At 42.8% G+C, this 18,793-nt stretch overlaps 2 protein-coding genes across 3 annotated transcripts in view; one reads left to right on the forward strand and one right to left on the reverse strand.

Annotated features, from left to right (window-relative positions):
• Nucleotides 1–1,380: 1,380 nt before the first annotated feature.
• On the forward strand, nucleotides 1,381–11,628 carry Rtp3 (receptor transporter protein 3). The gene is made up of 3 exons (XM_020167048.2): nucleotides 1,381–1,570; nucleotides 1,885–2,624; nucleotides 4,586–11,628. The coding sequence occupies exons 2-3, from the start codon at nucleotides 2,458–2,460 to the stop codon at nucleotides 6,051–6,053; spliced, it is 1,635 nt and encodes a 544-aa protein (XP_020022637.1). The 5' UTR covers nucleotides 1,381–1,570; nucleotides 1,885–2,457; the 3' UTR covers nucleotides 6,054–11,628.
• Nucleotides 11,629–14,234: 2,606 nt separating this feature from the next.
• Lrrc2 (leucine rich repeat containing 2) overlaps nucleotides 14,235–18,793 on the reverse strand; it is a 53,689-nt gene continuing 49,130 nt past the window's right edge. The window contains exon 10 of one of the 2 annotated variants that reach the window (XM_074059102.1): nucleotides 14,235–16,215. In XM_074059102.1, coding sequence (XP_073915203.1) covers nucleotides 16,166–16,215 — 50 coding nt within the window. In that variant the 3' untranslated portion in view covers nucleotides 14,235–16,165. The remainder of the gene's footprint in view (nucleotides 16,216–18,793) is intronic. The other variant, XM_020167049.2, reaches the window with a different exon arrangement.

The following is an 18,793-nucleotide window of genomic DNA, read 5'->3' on the forward strand; positions in this document are numbered from 1 at the left end:
TACCCAGCCTTAATTGGGATATAACTTTCTGTAAGTCTTAATAAAATATCCAAGCAACAGTTCATCAACATTTCTTTTGGGGTGTCTTAATTCAATCCACTATGGCCACTTTCCACATTAGTTCCTAAACACTGGTTTAGGAGCCTGGCTGGTGACCAAGAGAAACTATGGACTTTGGTCTCTGAGGACATCAGAGAACCCGGACCACCTGCAGGATCTAGGATCGCTAGCTAACTGCACTAGGAGTGTAGTTCTGAACAAACTTTCTGAAGAAAAATTGGATAACCCAGTGACTTCACCTCACCAACCCCGTTCTCACCTGTATTTACAGGAGGGAAGGCAAGCCACCCGGTGGTCAAAGGAGAATACTCTGATTCTTGTTGCTCCTGGTGGTTCTGTTCTGTATGGTCCTAATGCTGAGCCATTGCTCCTAAGCATGTACGGGTCCCAGACATACAGGGTGAAGGTGAAGACTAGCAGGGGAGATAAGATCTGAACTTCCCCCAGACCACCCAGAAATGCCCTGTTTGGGGAAGGGGAGATAATTGGTTCCAAACAGTTCTGAAAGCATGCTCAGTGTAGCTCACCCATCACCTTTAATAACCTTTTAGGTGTTTTTCCCTACTTTAGACTTCATAAATATTACTTGCATCTCATGCATACAATTATAACAGAGTGACTTATGGGTAGGAACATGCGCAATCAGAAGTGAGTTATATAACATCTGGCTGTCAACCAAATCTGCCAATCACCCTAGCCCCACCTGCAAAGACAGCCAGGTTTTTCCCACCAGCCTGACCCAAACCACATAAAAGCCATATAGACTCAGTCTACAGGGTTCATGAGCTGCATGGCTGTAGCATTTCTCCCTTAATGGTGTCACTTTCACTTTCAGTAAACCTTGCCTCTGGTCACCTTTCAGTCACCTGATCAATACATATGCTCATGTTGTCTCTGCTTAAAGATACCTCATTTCATATCATTGATTAATTAACACTGACCTCACAGTCAACAGCACTGAACAACATGTTCAGTGTTGTTTTGTTCAACATGCCTGAACAAAAGTTCCCTAACACCTGCATTTCTTCCATAAGAAAATTTGCAGCCTTCTTCCTCTCAGGACGCTTGGACACCACTTTAGCACTAGGTTTGGGGGCTATTTTAAGCAGTGAGATCACAAACAAGAAGCACAAAAATGTGAAGAACATGGTAAAAACAACCACACCAAAAAACACTTATTTCTTGAGCGCTGAAATAAGTACTCAGACAGTGGATAAAAGCAGCACAAAGAGGTTGTGAAAAGGGAGAAACCTAGAGGACTCCCCAAATCTAGTTAATTTATAACTGAGCAAACAATGTTGAGAAAGAAAGCTGGTGGGGGACGACAGGCATCCACGCCACTTGAGCCTCCCTATGAGGGGCTAACTCCAGGGCAGAGGTGGCCAGGCTAGAGAGGAGGAAGGAGGTGACTTTGTTCCCAGTGGCCACAGAAAATCCCCTCCTCCTCTTTCCCTTCCTTCCTTCGCTTCCTGGCTGAGGGTGCGGCTTTCCTCTTGGAAACACAACACAGGTTAGTGGCCAGATGCCAGAAAGACCCACTCTGTCAGTAGACAGGGCCTTTGTGGTGTGCACACCCGGATCTTGTCCACCTTCTTTAGGGTGTTGCCCACTCCAGCACGGGCCTCCTGGTCTTCTGCCTCACTTCCCCCTTTGGACATGAGGGTGAAGCCCCTTGGGGAAGAAGGTGGTGGCTCCTCATTTGACTGGGACCACCCAACTGGGCATTTGCTACCTCATCTGGGCATGAACTGACTGCATCAGCTTTGGTTTCTGATGGGTGGAAGATTAACTTGGTTTCTCCATTCTCCCACTTATGGTTCACAGCCTGGGACAGCTGAGTGACTGCGAAACACCACCCCACCAAGACTGGACATGAATGAGGACTTAGAGGGCACAGAGCAGGGATTCGGGATCCTAGAGAGATCTTCCAATGGCCATGTCCTTCCTCTCTGGCTCTCTCCTCCCTCCATAGGAGCACAGCAGTCGCACGAATAAGGATTTTCAAACATTAAAACCGGAAAGAGCAACGTCATCCCCTCTACACTATTGCAGAGGCTCTGGAGGTAAAAGGTATGTTCCAGGTTAAAGATGGATAGACAGCAGAGCCAGACTGAAATTCACTCTTGATTTAGATTCTAGAGTTCTCTTCTTTGGTGTGTTTTGATAAATGAAACCACAAAGTCTGCATCTTTTGAATCTTTGGATCTACTGCTATTCTCTGAACTTGGAAACAGATTCAACTGACCTTTGTCCTTAGGACAGAGACCTGGTCCATGGTCACAATCCAGGTTTTCAAAGGCAGAGCTAACCTGAGCCCTTGCACTCTGAAGTGGACACCCTTATCTGCTGCTGTAGACCTGTCAGGGTCCAGGGGACCCTGACCCACCCAGGCTCACCATGGCAGCAGAGATAGACCAGAACATGGAGGTGTGGAAGCAAGTGTTCCAGGAGCTAATTCAGGAGGTGAAGCCAAGGCACAAATGGACCATCACATCAGACAAGAGCCTTCTTCCCAATGTCCTGGATCCAGGCTGGATGCAATACCAGCAGTGGACCTTTGCCAGGTAAGATGGGAATGCCATCACTCATGTCCCAGAAAATCCTTGCTTATTTCCTATTGTGCGTATTTGTCACTTCTTCTACCCCATGCTTGTGTATTGACTTCATAGGAAAGAAACAGCCCATCATCCAAGAAATTCCAGCTTCATTCAAGATATTTTTTCCCTATTACAACAAACTGCAAACAGTAACAGGCCTAGGCACCGGTATGGGGAAATTCCTAGATTCTTGGAATTCAGGCTGGGGCATGAGACAGGGAGCAGCCAGGAAAAGGCAAAGGGAAAAAAGGTGGCTGCCTCACAGAAGGGCACTGCATTTACTTCTTGCCTTGGGAGGCTCTTGGGTCCACCAGGACCATCTAGGGAGAGACCCACTGCTCTGAGCGTAAGGCCAGAGGAGAAGGGGACTGTCCAACTCACAACAATCCTGCTCCTCTCTACTCTGAGCTTATAGAATCTTTTAAAAATGGGGCTTTCAAAGATCACCCAACTTGAGCCTTCTCTTTTTGAGGTTGTAAACTGAAGCCTGAGGCCTGGGGTGAGAGTAGGAAAGAGCACTGGCCACCAAGCTCACTAGAGTCCCAGGATCCATCATTGCTGCCCTCTCTGGGGTCTAAGCAGAGGAGGTAGAATGTTCCCAGGATAGGAGGTAGCATGGAGAGTCCCAGAACAAAGTCTGTGTGTTTGTGAGAACTTGGAACTCAGGGCTGGCACAGTGACCAGGCAGTTGAGGACAACCTAGACTCCTGTGCACGACTGACTAGAAGTGACCTCCAGCCAGTTCATCTCAAGAGGCTCACAGCTTCTCAGCATCTGTGCCTCCCCAGTTCATCCCCACATTCATCCTGAGAGGACAGGCTGGGATCATGACTCAGGAGCTATAGCACTTGTGTAAGGCCCTGGGTTCCACAAAAAAGATACGGAGTGAACCTGAACTAACTCATTCTGCCCAGCAACCTCCAGTTCCCCATCTGACTGAAGATGCCCCTGCATAAGCCAAGCTAGGCTATGCTCAGCTACTGGGACAATAACTCAGAATTTAGCCTAACACATGGCTCCCAAGGTCACTGAGGCTGAGGAAGGGAGAGCCAGAAAGAGCAGCTATCACTGTTGCCCACATCCAGCTGGCTAACAGTTCCCGGGGGTCCCAACCTAACAGCAAGTGGGCTGGGAAATGGGAGGGAGTGCAGAGATCACTAGGTGAACATTAAATGTCTGTCACACTACAGTCCCCTAACCCTTCCATAGTTCTGAGATTGGATGTAGCCATGTTCTTCCTGCCTTCTTTCTTTCTAGCAGGTACTTACTTGTCCAAATATCTTAGGTCAAAAAATTGCCCTCCCTGCTCTACTCTGCTGGAAGTAAAGGCGCTCAGAACATGAAATTCTCTAGGCTACCTTGAGCAAAGGAATGGGTTGGAGGGGCACAAAAGAAAAGAGAACCAGACTGTGCCCTCCCGTGATCAGATCAGGGGCCCTGGGCATGGATATGGAGCTTTCAGCCTCCCCGCTGACCTGTAGCTCCATGACTCACCCACCGCCCACTTGTGGATTTCAGTTCGGGGTCCTTAGTTCCTATCGCGTATGTAGCCTTTGACTCATTTAAATCCATGTTTGAAGAAACTTTGACTTGGGGTCCAAAGTCTAGCGTGCCAGTCCTGTCTCTTACACCCACTGGGCCCCACATATGATTAGTTCCCAATGTGGTCCTCATATCTAAAGTGAGCATGCTGGACTTCGAAGGTGCCCGAGGTCCCTTCCAGCTCAGGCAGCCTGTGATTTTCTGTTTTCATGGCACACACCTACGAGTCACAGGGCTCACCAGTGACACAGTGGAGATGGGAGTGCTTGGTAGTTTCTTCCAACCCAGTCACATGTCTGTGCTATTAGCAGCTCCTTCTCTGTCTGGCAGCCACCTACAATCTGGTCATACTGAGCCAAGCTGAGGCTTTTGTCCTGTATCCACAGGTTCCAGTGTTCCTCCTGCTCTCGCAGTTGGGCCTCTGCCCAGGTCCCCGTCCTTTTCCATATGCACCGGCATGAGAAGAAGCGCAGGGGCCAGGTGAAGATGAGGGTGTTTGCCCAGAGATGTAAGAAATGCCCCCAGCCTCTGTTTGAGGTTCCTGAGTTCACACAGGAAAATATCACAAGGATCCTGAACAACCTGGTGTTCCGAATCCTGAAGAAATGCTACAGAGAGGGATTCACGCTGACAGAGGAGATTCCTGCAATCAAGGAGACGGGTCTTAAAGGACCACATGACAGTTACAACTGTGAGGCATGTCTGCAGGGCCTTTGTGCTCTGAGAGGGCTAAACCCAGCCACTCAGTCACAAGTGTCCCCATCATCACCCATTCCTTCTAAGGATACTGGGGAGCCCATTATCACTGATACTTGTATCCACCTCCCCTGCTCACAACCATCCTCTAAAAAGGACAAGCTGCTTGAGTCAACAGTGAACCCAAAAGTTCCTAAGCTCCCCAAGGCTGCCCCTAAGGTCAACCATACTTCAAAATCATCAACTGCTCCAACATTTACAACCCAACAAATACCATGCACATTAACAGTGAACCCCGAAGTCCCTAGCCCCCCTAAGGCTGACCCCAAAGTCAGCCACACATCCAAATCATCAACTGCTCCCACATTTTCCACCCAACGGATACCATCTTTGTTAATAGTGAACTCCCAAATCCTTAACTCCAAGCCTGACCTCAAGGTCAGCCACACCCAAAAACCATCAACTGCTCCCACATTTCCCACCCAACAGAAACCAGCTTTGTCAATAATGAACCCTAAAGACCCTAACCTCCCCAAGGCTGACCCCAAAGTTAGCCATACCTCAAAACCATCAACTGTTGCCACATTTACAACCCAACAGATGCCATCTTTGTCAAAAGCAAACTCCCAAATCACTCACCCCAAGACTGACCTCACAGTCAGCCACACCCCAAAACCATCAACTGCTCCCACATTTTCCACCCGATACATACCATCAATAGAGAACCCCAAAGTCCCTAACCCCAAGATCAGCCACACCCCAAACCCATCAAATGCTCCAGCATTTTCAACTCAACAGGTGCCACCAATGAGCTTAGCTGCCCATTGCTTGACCACTCAAATGCCTTCTTCCACAAATTGTAACACAGCAGCAGATGCACCAGCCAGGAACAAGAGGCCAAAGACAAGAAGGTCATCGTTCTCATCCTCCTTACCCGTTGAGCCCACGTGGAACAGGAGCCCCATCACTTGCAGCCCAACGGCAAACACCATTTCTCAGGTGGAGAGGAGCATCCAGATCGACCTGTCACCTGAGCATTCCCGTTCCTGCACCCCCTCACACAGCACATGCAGGAGATTCTACACTTGCTTCTGTTGTCTCATTCTAATCCTTACTGTCACTGCCATTGTGGTGATTGCTTTAAAAGCTATTCTTTGAGCTGGGAAAACCATATACTAAGTGAAAATGAACCAGAGACATAAAAGGTCACATATCATAGGATCCCATTGCTATGGAATCCACAGAGGCCAGAAGCAGGTGGCTACCAGGGGCTGGGGGAGGAGGGAGAGCAGGAAGTAACTACTTAATCCATATGGGTTGTTTGGGGGGAGTTCATGAAAATATTTGGAATGAGATCGAGATGGTGGTTGCACAATACTTACAATGTACTAAAAACCATTGAATTGTTCATTTTAAGACAGTTAATTTTCTTATGTGACTCTCACCTGAATATATATATTTTTTGAATGCTACAGTTTTGTTCAACCTTGAGAGAACTGAGTCTGAAGTGTTTAGGAGTCAGAACCATTTGGAAATCTTCTGAAACCTGGAGGCCTCCTCACCAGCAAATTTTGCACAGACCTTCTGGTGTTGGTCTGGGACAGTTTGTAGTGGAAGCCTTAGGCTGACAACCTGGGTTCTCAAACAATGGTCTCCACAGAAAGACACAGAGCTAAGGGATGAGGCAGAACAAGACGCTGGGGAGGGAGATATATCCTTAAAGTTCATTTAACTTTTCTTTTAAGCTACATTATTTCTTGTAGTATGTTTATGCTGTATGCTGATGTGTTTAAATGAATACATAGATATGCATGTGATGAATGAATAATAAGTAGGCACACATTTGGAGTGCACATTCGGTGTCTTTTATTAACTATATTACGCAATCAGAAATATTGGTGAAGAGCATGTTACCCATTTGTCTTTTCTCTCCTCATGAGTAGTAATTTGTGATCCTAGCTCACTGTTTCTGAAACTGCAAAATATGTGTTTAGCTCATATGGAACAATAAAAGATCAAGACTTGATAAGCAAGTTAAGAAAAGATGGTTACATGGAATGTCTTATCTTAGCAGACATCACTACTGCTATAATTAAAACACAGGATGCCAGTGTGGGGACAGTTGACTTAGCAGAGCAAGCCAGACCCAAGAGCCAGCATCAGCTGGTGTGGAGCGGAGGACAGGCAGCAGACTGCTGCAGGGCGCCCCTGCAAGACAGTGTCCCTGAGGGGGCTGGCTGGTTTGTGTGTGAAGGATCCTGTTGAGACATGAGTTTAGTCCTAGATAGGCTCTTTCTGGTCTCTCGCGTTTCCCCTTGCCAGCAGGTTGTGTAGCCCTAGGATGTTTTTATGGTGGTCTCATCTGGAACCCAGGGGTGTTTACCATAGCCCCCATCATCCCCACCTTACTATACTTTCACTCCAATTTCTGACTTCTTAGCACCATGTGGCTGCCAAAATTCCTGCTCCAGCCTTTAGTCTCCTCGTGGCTGCTTTCTTTTTTTCTTAAAAAAGTACCCGGATCTTGGAAATTAGCCAATTGACTGAATGGAAAATCAAATCAGAATTTGGGGCCTCTTGTCTGCAGTTCCCTTCTCTCTGGGAATTTCACCTTCAAATTCCAGGTTGCTAAGACAACCTCAAATTGTGACTTGTGTCTCCTTTCTCAAATAAAACTCCACTTTCTGCTTTGCTTTAACTCTGGGCTGTAATTTAGGAACGGGCCTCCTGAGGTACATGTGACTCACCTCATGTGCCACCCCTTCTTAGAACCTGTCACTTTCGTGCTGGTTGCTCTCCGAGGCCTTTTAATATTTGTTTTGTTTTGTTTGTTTTTGTCTAGCCTTTTGAGGCTGTTTTTGGTAGCAGGATTGACCCAACCTACCCATGATCAGAATCAGAAAGCATTTTGGAGTTGTTCTGCAAAATCTGGATAGGGCCTTCGAATTCCTCACCAAAACAGATTATTGCCATCTCCCCCAGGAGCAACAGAGAAAACTACATTTCCCTGCTTCCTCTCCCATAAACATCTTCCTCTAGGGCAGTACTGCCTCAGAGACAAAGTGCCAGCCGCACACGGAATTTATTTTTGTGTTTTGAGATTGGGTCTGTGTAGCCCAGGTTGGCCCTAAGTTCTTGATCCTCCTGCCTTAGCCTCTCAAGTGCTGGGATTATAGGCGTGTACCACTATGCCTGTCTGAAAGTAATTTTTATAACCCATTTTAAAACCTCAAGGTATGGAAAATATTATTTTAACATGTAATAAAGATCAAAATTATTTTTGGTGGTACTAGGGCTTGAACTCAAAGACTTGCCAAGTGCTCCACCACTTGAGTCATGCCCCCAGTTCTTTTTGGTTTAGTTATTTTTCTGATAGGGTCTTGAGGTTTTTACCTAGGCTGGCTTTGGACTACAATCCTCCTCCCTCCTCCTTCTGCTTAGCTAGGACCACAGGCCTGAACTACTATACCTGGCTTGTTTATGAGATATAACTTCACTATCTTTTTTTTTTCAGTACTGGGATTTGAACTCAGGGCTTCCCACTTGCTACGCAGATACTTTACCACTTGAGCCACTCCTCCAGCAAATCTTGCTAACTTTTGCCCTGACTGTCTTCAAATCATGATCCTTCCATCCAGCCTAGCTGGGATTTACAGGTGTGTACCACCATGGCCTACCCAAGACCAAAACTCTTAATAAGATATTCTAAAGACATTCTTTTTCTCATAGTAAGTTTTCAAAATCAAGTATGCATTTTACACTTACAGCACAATTTTGGACATTATATTTTCCATGGGAAATAACTCATTTAGATTTCAGAAAAATCACAGTTAAAAATTAGATTCCAAGTTGCCCTAAATATAATTAAAGTTGTCTATTAGATGAGTAGAAAATGATTTAAATTTAAAGTAATATGGCTGGGCACTGGTTGCTCACGCCTGTAATCCTAGCTACTCAGGAAGAAGAGATAAGAAGGACTGAGGTTTGAAGCAAGCCTGGCAAATAGATCGTGAGAGCCTATCTCAAAAATACCCAACACAAAACAGGGTTGGCTGAGTGACACAAGGGTAGAGCGCCTGCTTAACAAGTGTGAGGTCCTGAGTTCAAACCTCAGTATTACCAAAAAAAATATATAAATTAAATCTAATTAAACAGCCACACATCAGTGGCTTACTAGCCACATGAAGACCATCATAGTGAACAGCACAGATCTGGAGTATGGAATGAAAGGAGACTTTGTGGGCCCCCAGGAAATTTCCCTGGTTCTGACTTGCATCTGACCTGATCCTGTCTTCTGTGGCCCTGTGGCCACCATCACCCACACAACCAGCATTCTCATCGTTGTGATTTACTTGTAAACACTTCGGTATAGACACTGAGGGGTGTGTGGTGTGCACATCCGTGTGTATCTGTACTAATGTCTCATCTATGCCCTGTGACAGACGCACACTTCCAGTGGTGGTCATTTGGCATTCATTTGAACCTAATCAGAATCCTCACTCAAGTTGCAGTAAACTTCAACTATCTCTTCAAGGAGGGTGTTGGTTAGTTAACCAACATATATGACATTAAAAATGATGTTTTTAATGAAATAATGTTATTAATGAAATAAGTGATGTTCATCCCATATTACTCTGCAGGTATCTCCCCCTCATGCATAAGTAGGGGATAAGAGTCTCAAGTACCCACTGAGTCTCCACTTTGAGAAGAGTGCTTGTTTAGAACACTGGTCCTTGTTCCCCCCACTAACAGGGGGCCCTGTAGTCTGGTAAGGAGTTTCCCCCATTAGGTTACATCCTGCCCTAATAGAACAGATCTCAACCACCTGCAACTCAAGGATCACAGACAAGGTGGCTTGACTGGGACCTGATCACCAAGAAGTATCTACTCCTTTGATACAGTCCAGTCCTTGCCCTGTGGTAGTGAGTTTTATGAAAGGCAGCTACTACCTGCTGATAAACACAGAGAGCCTGGTTATTGGGGATGGCCAGACTGGCTTGGGTGAGTCCAACATTGCTTCCTGAGATATGTTTTCTCAACTTCTTGAACTTCTGAAAGTGACAAACATGTTAATAGCAACACAGGACTAGAAATGATTCCTGTTAAATTTAAGAGATGCTCTTTCCTTAAAAATAATTTGGCTGTTATTCCTCAAAGATTTTCCCAAGGAATTTGTCTCTAAAATTTTTCAACCTTAGTCATCCTCATTCTCCTTAGTTGCAGGATTTTTCTCTCTTCCTGCAGGCTTAGGTATCACTTCCCAAACTCATGTTATATAGGGCTCAGAACAGCCTTCCATTGTAATCCAAGTTCCTAAGAGAAACAGTAGGATATATAGAAATATAGAAGAAGAGATTTCCTGTGGAACGGGACTCACGTAATTATGGAGGCCAAGAAGTTCCATGATCTACCGTGAGCAAGCTAGAGAACCAGGAAGGTCAGTGGTCCAAGTTCAAAGTCCTGAGTAGATGAGTGCAAGTAGAAGTCTCAGAATCCAAAGGCCCAAAACCCAAACTCTGATGTCCAAGGGCAGGAGAGCAGGAGAAGATAAATGTCCCAGCTAAAGAAGAGAGCAAATCCATCTTTCCCCCATTGTTTTTTTTCCATCTGGGCCCTCAGGATTAGACAAGGCCTGACCATGTTGGTGAGAGCAATCTTTATGCAGTCCACTGACTCAAATGCCAGTGCAGTTCCTTCAGGAAACACTCTCACAGAAATAATGCTTTGCTAGATGTGTAGGTATCCTTAGCCCAATCAAGTCAACATCTAGCATTAGCCCCCACACCTTCCTGGCCTTACCTTTCCAGCTCAGTCTAACTAGGCCTTGAGTCTGTATTCATCTCCTCAAACTCGCCAAAAAGGGTGAAGAACTAACAGGATCTATCACAATTTTTGCCCTTCTTTTCAGAGTTTTAGAGACTATTTTGATTATTTTCCCGTATATGTTATATAATCACAATTAGTTCTAGTCCAAAAAAAAGGGAAGAAGTTGAAAGAAAAGAAATCCTATTGATATTTTATTATGCGTACATTAAATTTATAGATTAGAGAAAATTGATATATCTACCATGTAGAAGTTTCCTACACAAATTCATGGATTTACACAAATCCTTTGTGTCCTTAGTATGTGTTCCAAAGTATTTCATATATAGGGTTTGCATATATATTAGGAAGAATTTTTTGTAAATTCTTTTCTCTCTCACTAAAGCTGTGCATGAGGCCTTCACTTTCTCTACACTATTTTAAATCCCACAATCCTTCTGACTTCTATTATTTTTTGTGGCAATATTTCAGTTGATACTACTGAGTTTCTGGGGTAGGCAATCACATCATATACAAAATGTGTTCATTTTACTTCCTCCTTTCCCACGTTGATATCTCTCTGTTCTTTCTCTTCTCTGTGTTGTAGAGAGTTTAGAAGGAATGTCTCGTTTTTTCTTTACTAAGTACCATGTTGGCTTTGAAGATACTCCTCACTTTCTATTTCATCAAGTATTTTGCAAATCAAGAATGACATTTAAACTACCAGTGGGAAGGGGTGGGCACAAAGAAAGGGAGAATGAGGGTGTATATGGTGAATGTGTTTTGTATCCATATGTGAAAATAGAAGAATGAAACCCCTTGAAATTGTTCTAAGGAGGGGGCAGTAGGGAGAACAATATATTGTAAGCACATATGTAAATATCACAATGTATCCCCCTTATACAACTATTATATTCTAATAAAATCATTTAAAGGAAAGAAAAGGACAAAAAAAGAATAGTATTTAAGACCATTGGAACAAATTGCAAAATCCACAAATACACCCATATCAAGGCATGATCTCAAATCTATGAGGAAAGGGTAAACTTTTTATTAACTGTTTTTAGGATAACTGAGTAGTCACACAGTAAAAGATAAAACTAGAACTATTCCACAAACCATATACCAATATAAATTCCAAGTGGAACAGAGATTTAAGTGCACATAATAAAACCTTACAAGCACCAGAAAAAAACATGGAGGGATTCTCCTGTGGTACGGTGGTATAGTGGTATGGGCCCCAAAGACATCCATGTCCCAATTCCCGGAACCTGTGACCATGTAATCACCTATGGGCCAAGGGATTTTGTAGATGTGGTTAAATTAAGGACCCTGAGTTAGGGAAGATTATTCTGGATTATCCAGCTGGGCTCAGTCTGATCACGAGTCCTTTTCCAGCTCTTGTCAGAGAGATGTGACTACGGAGGAAGGGTCAGATAGATGCTACATTGCTGGCTTGGAAGATGGGAGGAGGAGATGAAAAGCACGAAGGTGCCCTCCAGAGGCTGGAAAATGCTAGGAAGCAGATTTTCTCCTAGAGGCCAGGAAGGAACGCAGTACTGCCAATGCACTGACTTTAGTCCACTAAGAACCATGTTAAGCTTCCACCCTACAGAATTGTAACATTTGTGTTGTTTTAAGGCACTCAGTTTGTGGTTAGTTGGTACAGTAGCAATAGGAAATTAATACGCCTTGTTTCCTTACCCTTGAAGTAAAGGGACAGTCTCTTTCTTGTCCCCTTCCTGGGTCACAGAAGCTTCTGACTGCCCTTTCTTAAGTCCTACTCAGTAAGAATGCTGGAAACAATTCCTCAAGTAGGCACTCATGAGGGAAGCACCCCCAAAACTCAATGACAAAAATCTACCAAATTGCACTTGGACAAATAAGAACTATCTGGTTAGGAGACACCTCAGAGGGAGAAGTGGGCACTTCCGAAGATTGACGAACTCCCTTATGAAGGAATGTTACTGTAATTTGTCAGGTTAGAATACTAAGCATGCAACCAGCCAGGTGTCCCGTCTCAGCCCTAGGGAATTTAGCTTCTGCAAGACTCTAATTACCTAAGTCGTGATGCCACCCTATTTACAGAGCTGTTTACCCATCTTGTCCTCTGTTGCAGAAGAGATCATTGCTAAAGTGGAAGATGCTGGGAAGGGAGCCGGAAAGAATTATCCCTTGGCTCTCTGAAGAAAAGAAACTCAACCCAAGGCTTCAGAGAGCTTTGATTCTCATGGAATGTGGTTGTAATGCAGGCTTGACATTTGAGTTCACAAAAGAAAATTCATTTTTTAAAATTGTGATAAAAAGTGCAATAATGCAAAATTGACCACGTTTGCCATTTTTAAATATACTGCCGAGTCATGGAGAAGCACTCACATTGTTGTGAAACAGACCTCCGGAACTCTAACCTTGCTGAACTGAAATGCTATACCCATTTTAAAGTGGTTCCCTCCCCACCATCACCCAGCCCATGAAAACCACCATTCGACTTTATTTCGCTATGAATTTGGATACCTCTGGATACTTCAGAGGGGTGGAGTCACACAATGTTTGTCTTTTATTTCACTTAACATGGTGTCTTCAAGGTTTATCGCAGGGACTTGCTTCTGCTGAGCAAACACTCTACCACAGGGCTACACCCCCAGCCCTACTTTCTGTTTGTTTGTTGATCATAGCCAAACTAGTTACTATGAAATGATATCTCATAGTATCATTCTAGAAAATGCAGCTCTTATGGTACAAGTCCATACCTTTAAGGCAATATCACAAATAATACCTGTATACCTGTTGGAGCTGCTGGGAAAACAGCAGAAATGTGTGCATCCATTGTCCATAGACATGCCATTCATTTTCAAACGTTTCAGCATCGTTTGTCTGGAACTTAAGGCTCTCAGGCATTAACAAAGTGATAGGCAACAAAAGAAATGTTTTCTCTCCTACAATTTCAACATACAAAAAATGGGTGTGAAAATAAAGTTTTAGAGCCAGAACACTTTTCTTCTAAGAATATTTTATTATTTCATTCACTACTTTAATGTTCCCACATATATTCTGCTATGTAAATAACCTCTCCAAACTGCGAATAGTTCATATTCATCATGTAAAATTTTCAAATTTCTGCCGGACACCGGCAGCTCGTGCCTGTAATCCTCGCTGCTCAGGAGGCAGAGATCAGGAGGCTCACAGTTCAAAGCCAACCAGGCAAATAGTTCACAAGACCCTATCTCAAAAAAATCCATCATAAAAATAGGGCTGTTGGAGTGGCTCAAGGTGAAGGCCACCAGGTTTTTGGTGGCCCAGTACCACCAAAACAAAAATTTTTTTTTCAAGTTTCTAAGATATTTCCACTAAGATGCATATTCTACCTTTAGAATTTTCTGAATTTTTATATTTATATGAATAAGTTAAACACTAGATCTAAAAACATATTCAAATAATATACTTGTTTTAGAATATTATATAACATGAAATAACTATATATCAATAAAGCGTGTTTTCTTTATTTATACATGACACCTGAGGCAAGGTTTTTACACAAAAGACTGGTTTATTGAAAGAAAATTTACATAAGCTATGGACAGTCTTATTTGTGTGACAGTCCCCACTTGCCCCCTTTTCACACATAGTTTTCATATGGCTGTATATAACATACTTGGGGACGTGAAATAAAATTCCAAAATCACTCAAGCAATACAACTAATAAATTTAAAATATATTTTTAAGTGTTAAAAAGAAAAATATAGCTGCTGGCATGCTTGTAATCCCAGACTAGAGAAGCTGAGGCAGAATGGTCACAGCTGCCAGGCCAGCTTGGCCTACAAAGCAAGACCGTTCCCAAAAACCAACAGAAGGAGGAGGAGGAGCAGGAGCAGGAGAAGAATGAGGAGAAAATTATGTAAGGTTTTTTTAAGTGATTTCTCATTTTCCTACTCTCTTCATCTTTTCACCTACTTTTCAGAATTTGTTTTTAAGTTGAAGCAATCCTCTACTGAAACATTACCTTGTGGTTTGAGAATTCTCTGCCTGGTTTACATCTAAAGATGTGTAGACTTATTCAAAACATCGATTGGACAAAATATCAAGGTTTCTATAGCAACCTTTTTTGTTTAATGCCTCTGAGAACAGATTAGTTCTTCAGCTAAGAGAAAATTAAAATCACTCATTCTTCATTTCTGCCCAAAAAGTCTTTCTCCAAAATCCCAACTGGCTAGACCTTGCTGTCCAGTATAGTAGCCACTTGTGGCTATTTAAATTGAATTACATCTAAAATGTAGTTCTTGAGTCACACCAGTCACTCACTGTTCAAGTGCTCAAGGACCACATGTGTGGGATTGGACAACACAGACACAGGCCATTTCCATCTTTGCAGAAAGCTCTATCAGGCAGCACCAGGCTAGACCATGGAGGAGTTGACTCATATACAAACAGTTGACAATATGCATACTTTCCTTCTTAATTACAAAAGCTACTTACGTTTAACATCAAGACAATCAGCCACATCCTGTTTGTTTCAGCCTAAGAGAATGGTATAAAAATGGAAACTTCCTACAGTTTCTTCAAATCATGTGATGTGAGGAACCCAAAGCCCTCTAATGAATTCCCTCTTTGTCAATGTAAAGACAGGATTCCCCGGCACCCTCTGAACTGCAGCATCATTGCTATGGGCAGAGCTCTCCTGCAGTGCCCATGACAGTCTTGCTAGGGATGGTCAGTGTGGACTGGTCAGCTCCCTTCCTCTATGTGGCCACCTCGAAGGAAAGAGCCCTGAGGACTTTGCCTCTGCTCTTTGTTCTGGGGAAGGTCTCAGGACAGGATGGCTATCCATGTAGGCTCTTCAAGGCTTCCATGATGAACCAGGCCCACACTTCTTGTGCCCAACGCCCAGACAGATAATCCACCCCCTCTCCCTACCCTCTAGGCCCAAATTACACCTTAAGTCTCTCCTGAGAGCCAAAATATACTTAAAACATACTTGCCAAATTATGCTTTAAAGCATGTGGAAACAGCATTTTGTATGAAGGAACATTACTCTCAATGAAAGAAAGAGTTCATTAAAACACTTTCAAAATAACAATAAAACTCTCCTCGGACTAGAGGACTATAAATGGTCTTTTCACAAGCCTTTAGCCCTTAATTCCTGAAAATAAGTGCACTCAATTTCAGAATTTAGTCATTAAGTTATAATTTTTTAAAAGAATGCATTTTCTAAAATATCAATGTGCATTATTTGAAAACAAGCATATGCAAATGGACTTGTAAACATCAATATATAAACTAATTTATCAGTTTCCAACCCCATGTTAAGAGATATTCATATATTTGAAATTTGAAGATTATTTTTCTTAATAACTATGACAATGGTTTCTAGACTCTTAAGTTTAACCTATGATTCCTAGATCACATGACCTATACACACGATTTAAAGATCCACAAGATAGGGACAGTTTGCAGGCTTCTGATGGATGGCATCAAAGCTGAAGACTGAAAGATACTTTGGTGGTGTAGCTGGGGACAGATTCTATAAAAAGAAGAAAAATACATACTCAACCATGCATTCATATTTTATTATGAACTATAACTACCTGTCATAGCCCATGTCAATACATGAATTATTACCACTTCATATTCTAGGTACAAAGATAATGTCTAGGTGATAAATAATGTGTTAACCACCATTAAGTCAGCCATCACAACTGTGGGGCCAAGTTTAGGAATGTTTAGGTCTAAGATAGAATCATCACTCAGGAGGCAGAGATCAGGAGGGTCACAGTTCGAAGCCAGCCTGGGCAAATTGTTCAAGAGACCGTATATCCAAAAAAAAAAAGTCCATAAAAATGGGCTGGTGGAGTGGCTCAAGGTGTAGGCCCTAAGCTCAAACCCCAGTATTGCCAAAAAAAATAAATAAATAGTATCATCAACTGTTAGTCTTTTTCAATCCTTCCAGCCAACTCCCTCATCAAGGCTTTGGAAACTGATCCTATGATAATCAATGGTCAAGGCCATGGACTGGGTGGGAGGAAGCAGATGTATGAAAAGTATGACTGAGGGCTGGCGGAGTGGCTCAAATGGTAGAGCGCCTGCCTAGCAAGCGTGAGTTCAAATCTCAGTACCACCAGAAAATAGAAGTGTGACCTATTGCTACACCAAGCATGATCTTACAAAATAAATCTCTCAACTTTGCTCTTTCCACGAGTTAATACACCTCTCTCTTCCTTCACAGACAAGTTTTGTCCGGGGATGGTTGAGACCAATGGTTCTCAAAGTGTGATCAAACACGTGGCATCAAGATCACCTGGGAGCTAGTTAGATGTGCGTGTGCTCAGACACGCCCCAGCCCCAGGGAGTGAAAAACTCTGGTCTGGTTTCACCAAGTGTGCAGGAGTGAGGGCTTCATGTCCTCAGCATCCGTGACCCACGCGAGGTCATAGGCCCACGTGGACTTGCTAACTCTGCTTTTTATTCCTGATAGATATGGACGCTCTGACCAACCAGATACTGCTCTGATGGAGAAAGAGGGAGGACACCATGATAAAGAAAAAAGACAAACTTTTAAAGCTTCAAACCACATGTCTCACCATATGTAGGTTGAACCGTAAGAAACTGCCATTTTTGTAGGGTGAACCAGCTGAATGTCAGCAATATTTGATTCACCCTAATATAAATAGATGAAGGATACAATTATTACAGTCATTTAGAAAGAAGGGAATGAATTCGAAGTCTATTATTGCTAAAGTTAATTTTTAAAAGCAAATGTTTTTTCAGAGACATTTAAGTAAATATATTTACAGCCAGGGGTGGTACTGTATGACTACAGTCCCAGTATCTAGGAGGCAGAGGTAGGAGGATGGTGGGTTCAGGACCAGCCTGGGCTACATATATATACTTTATAATAAATAAATTATTAATAATTATTCAACAATAAATTTATTTCATTACAATTAATTAATCTTAAAAGCAAACTATCTAAAAGTGAATTATCACGAGTAACCACACTGATTCAAAACTTCATGTCTACTTCCTTTCATTCTTTCTTGTTCTTTTACATAATAGCACTAAAATATAATTATGAATAAATGAATGAATGAAATAGAACAATAAAGTTTTCACAAGAGGAAAATTACACAACCTAAAGAAATTTTGGCAAATAAATGGCTCTGTTATTTAAGTTCCACAGTTTACATAAATTTCTAATTAATTTCATAATAAAGTTCAACATTAGAAGTTAGGGACAGACAAAAAGAGGTAACTGGAAATTTTCTTAATTTTGTTAAAACAAATTTTAATTTGCCAAATAAATGGCATTTTTCATCTTTTCAGACAGCTGGGAATGAGGCTCACAGAGTGGTGTTTCTGAGGAGGACTGAAAGGCCTGACCACAGATGCGCACCTTCAAGGGCCCCAGGAAAGGGCTACCTCCTCCCTAAACCGCACGCAAGACATCGCTCCTTCTGTAGGTCCATGCCTAGCTCAACAAAGAAAAGAACTGGAAAACTAAGTAAAAGATCTTAGCATTACACCCGAAAGGAAGTAGAGATGAGAAGAGCGAAGACAGGGTCAAACCTCACGCCTCTCTCCTGGGTGTGGGTCTCGTGTCAGGGGAAATGGGCTCTAACCCTTCCAGAACACCAGAGAATCTCTTTACTCCAGGGGAAACAGAAGCTGGGCTCTGGATCTGGGAAAAACCCTTCCCACCCTGTCCTCTGAAAAGTCCTGCACCACCCTGGAGAAAATAAAAACTAAAAGGGTCTATTCACTCATGGGCTATCTTGTGTTTTTCTTTGTGTGACTTTTACATAGGTACTTCTGGATTTAGGTGAGACGGACTTTCCCAAAATTTAAGTGGATTTTTGAAATGGAATCATACTTTCCTATTAACTTAGAATGTTGTTCTGTCAATAAATACAATTTAGCTAAAAAAACTCATGCACGGTAAGTAATGCAACCTTCACCTTTTAAGTCTACGTTTTTCAGTCTCCCTGTCAAATAGTTTATTGTCCATCAGGCATTCAAGTGAACTAGGAAAAAACTCATGCTTTAAGAAAATGTATCATTTTGACTTTTTTGGGGGGGGAGGGTAAATGGTTAGAGAGTAACAT

Source organism: Castor canadensis, chromosome 17, assembly GCF_047511655.1.
Source record: "Castor canadensis chromosome 17, mCasCan1.hap1v2, whole genome shotgun sequence".
Lineage (NCBI taxonomy): Eukaryota > Metazoa > Chordata > Mammalia > Rodentia > Castoridae > Castor > Castor canadensis.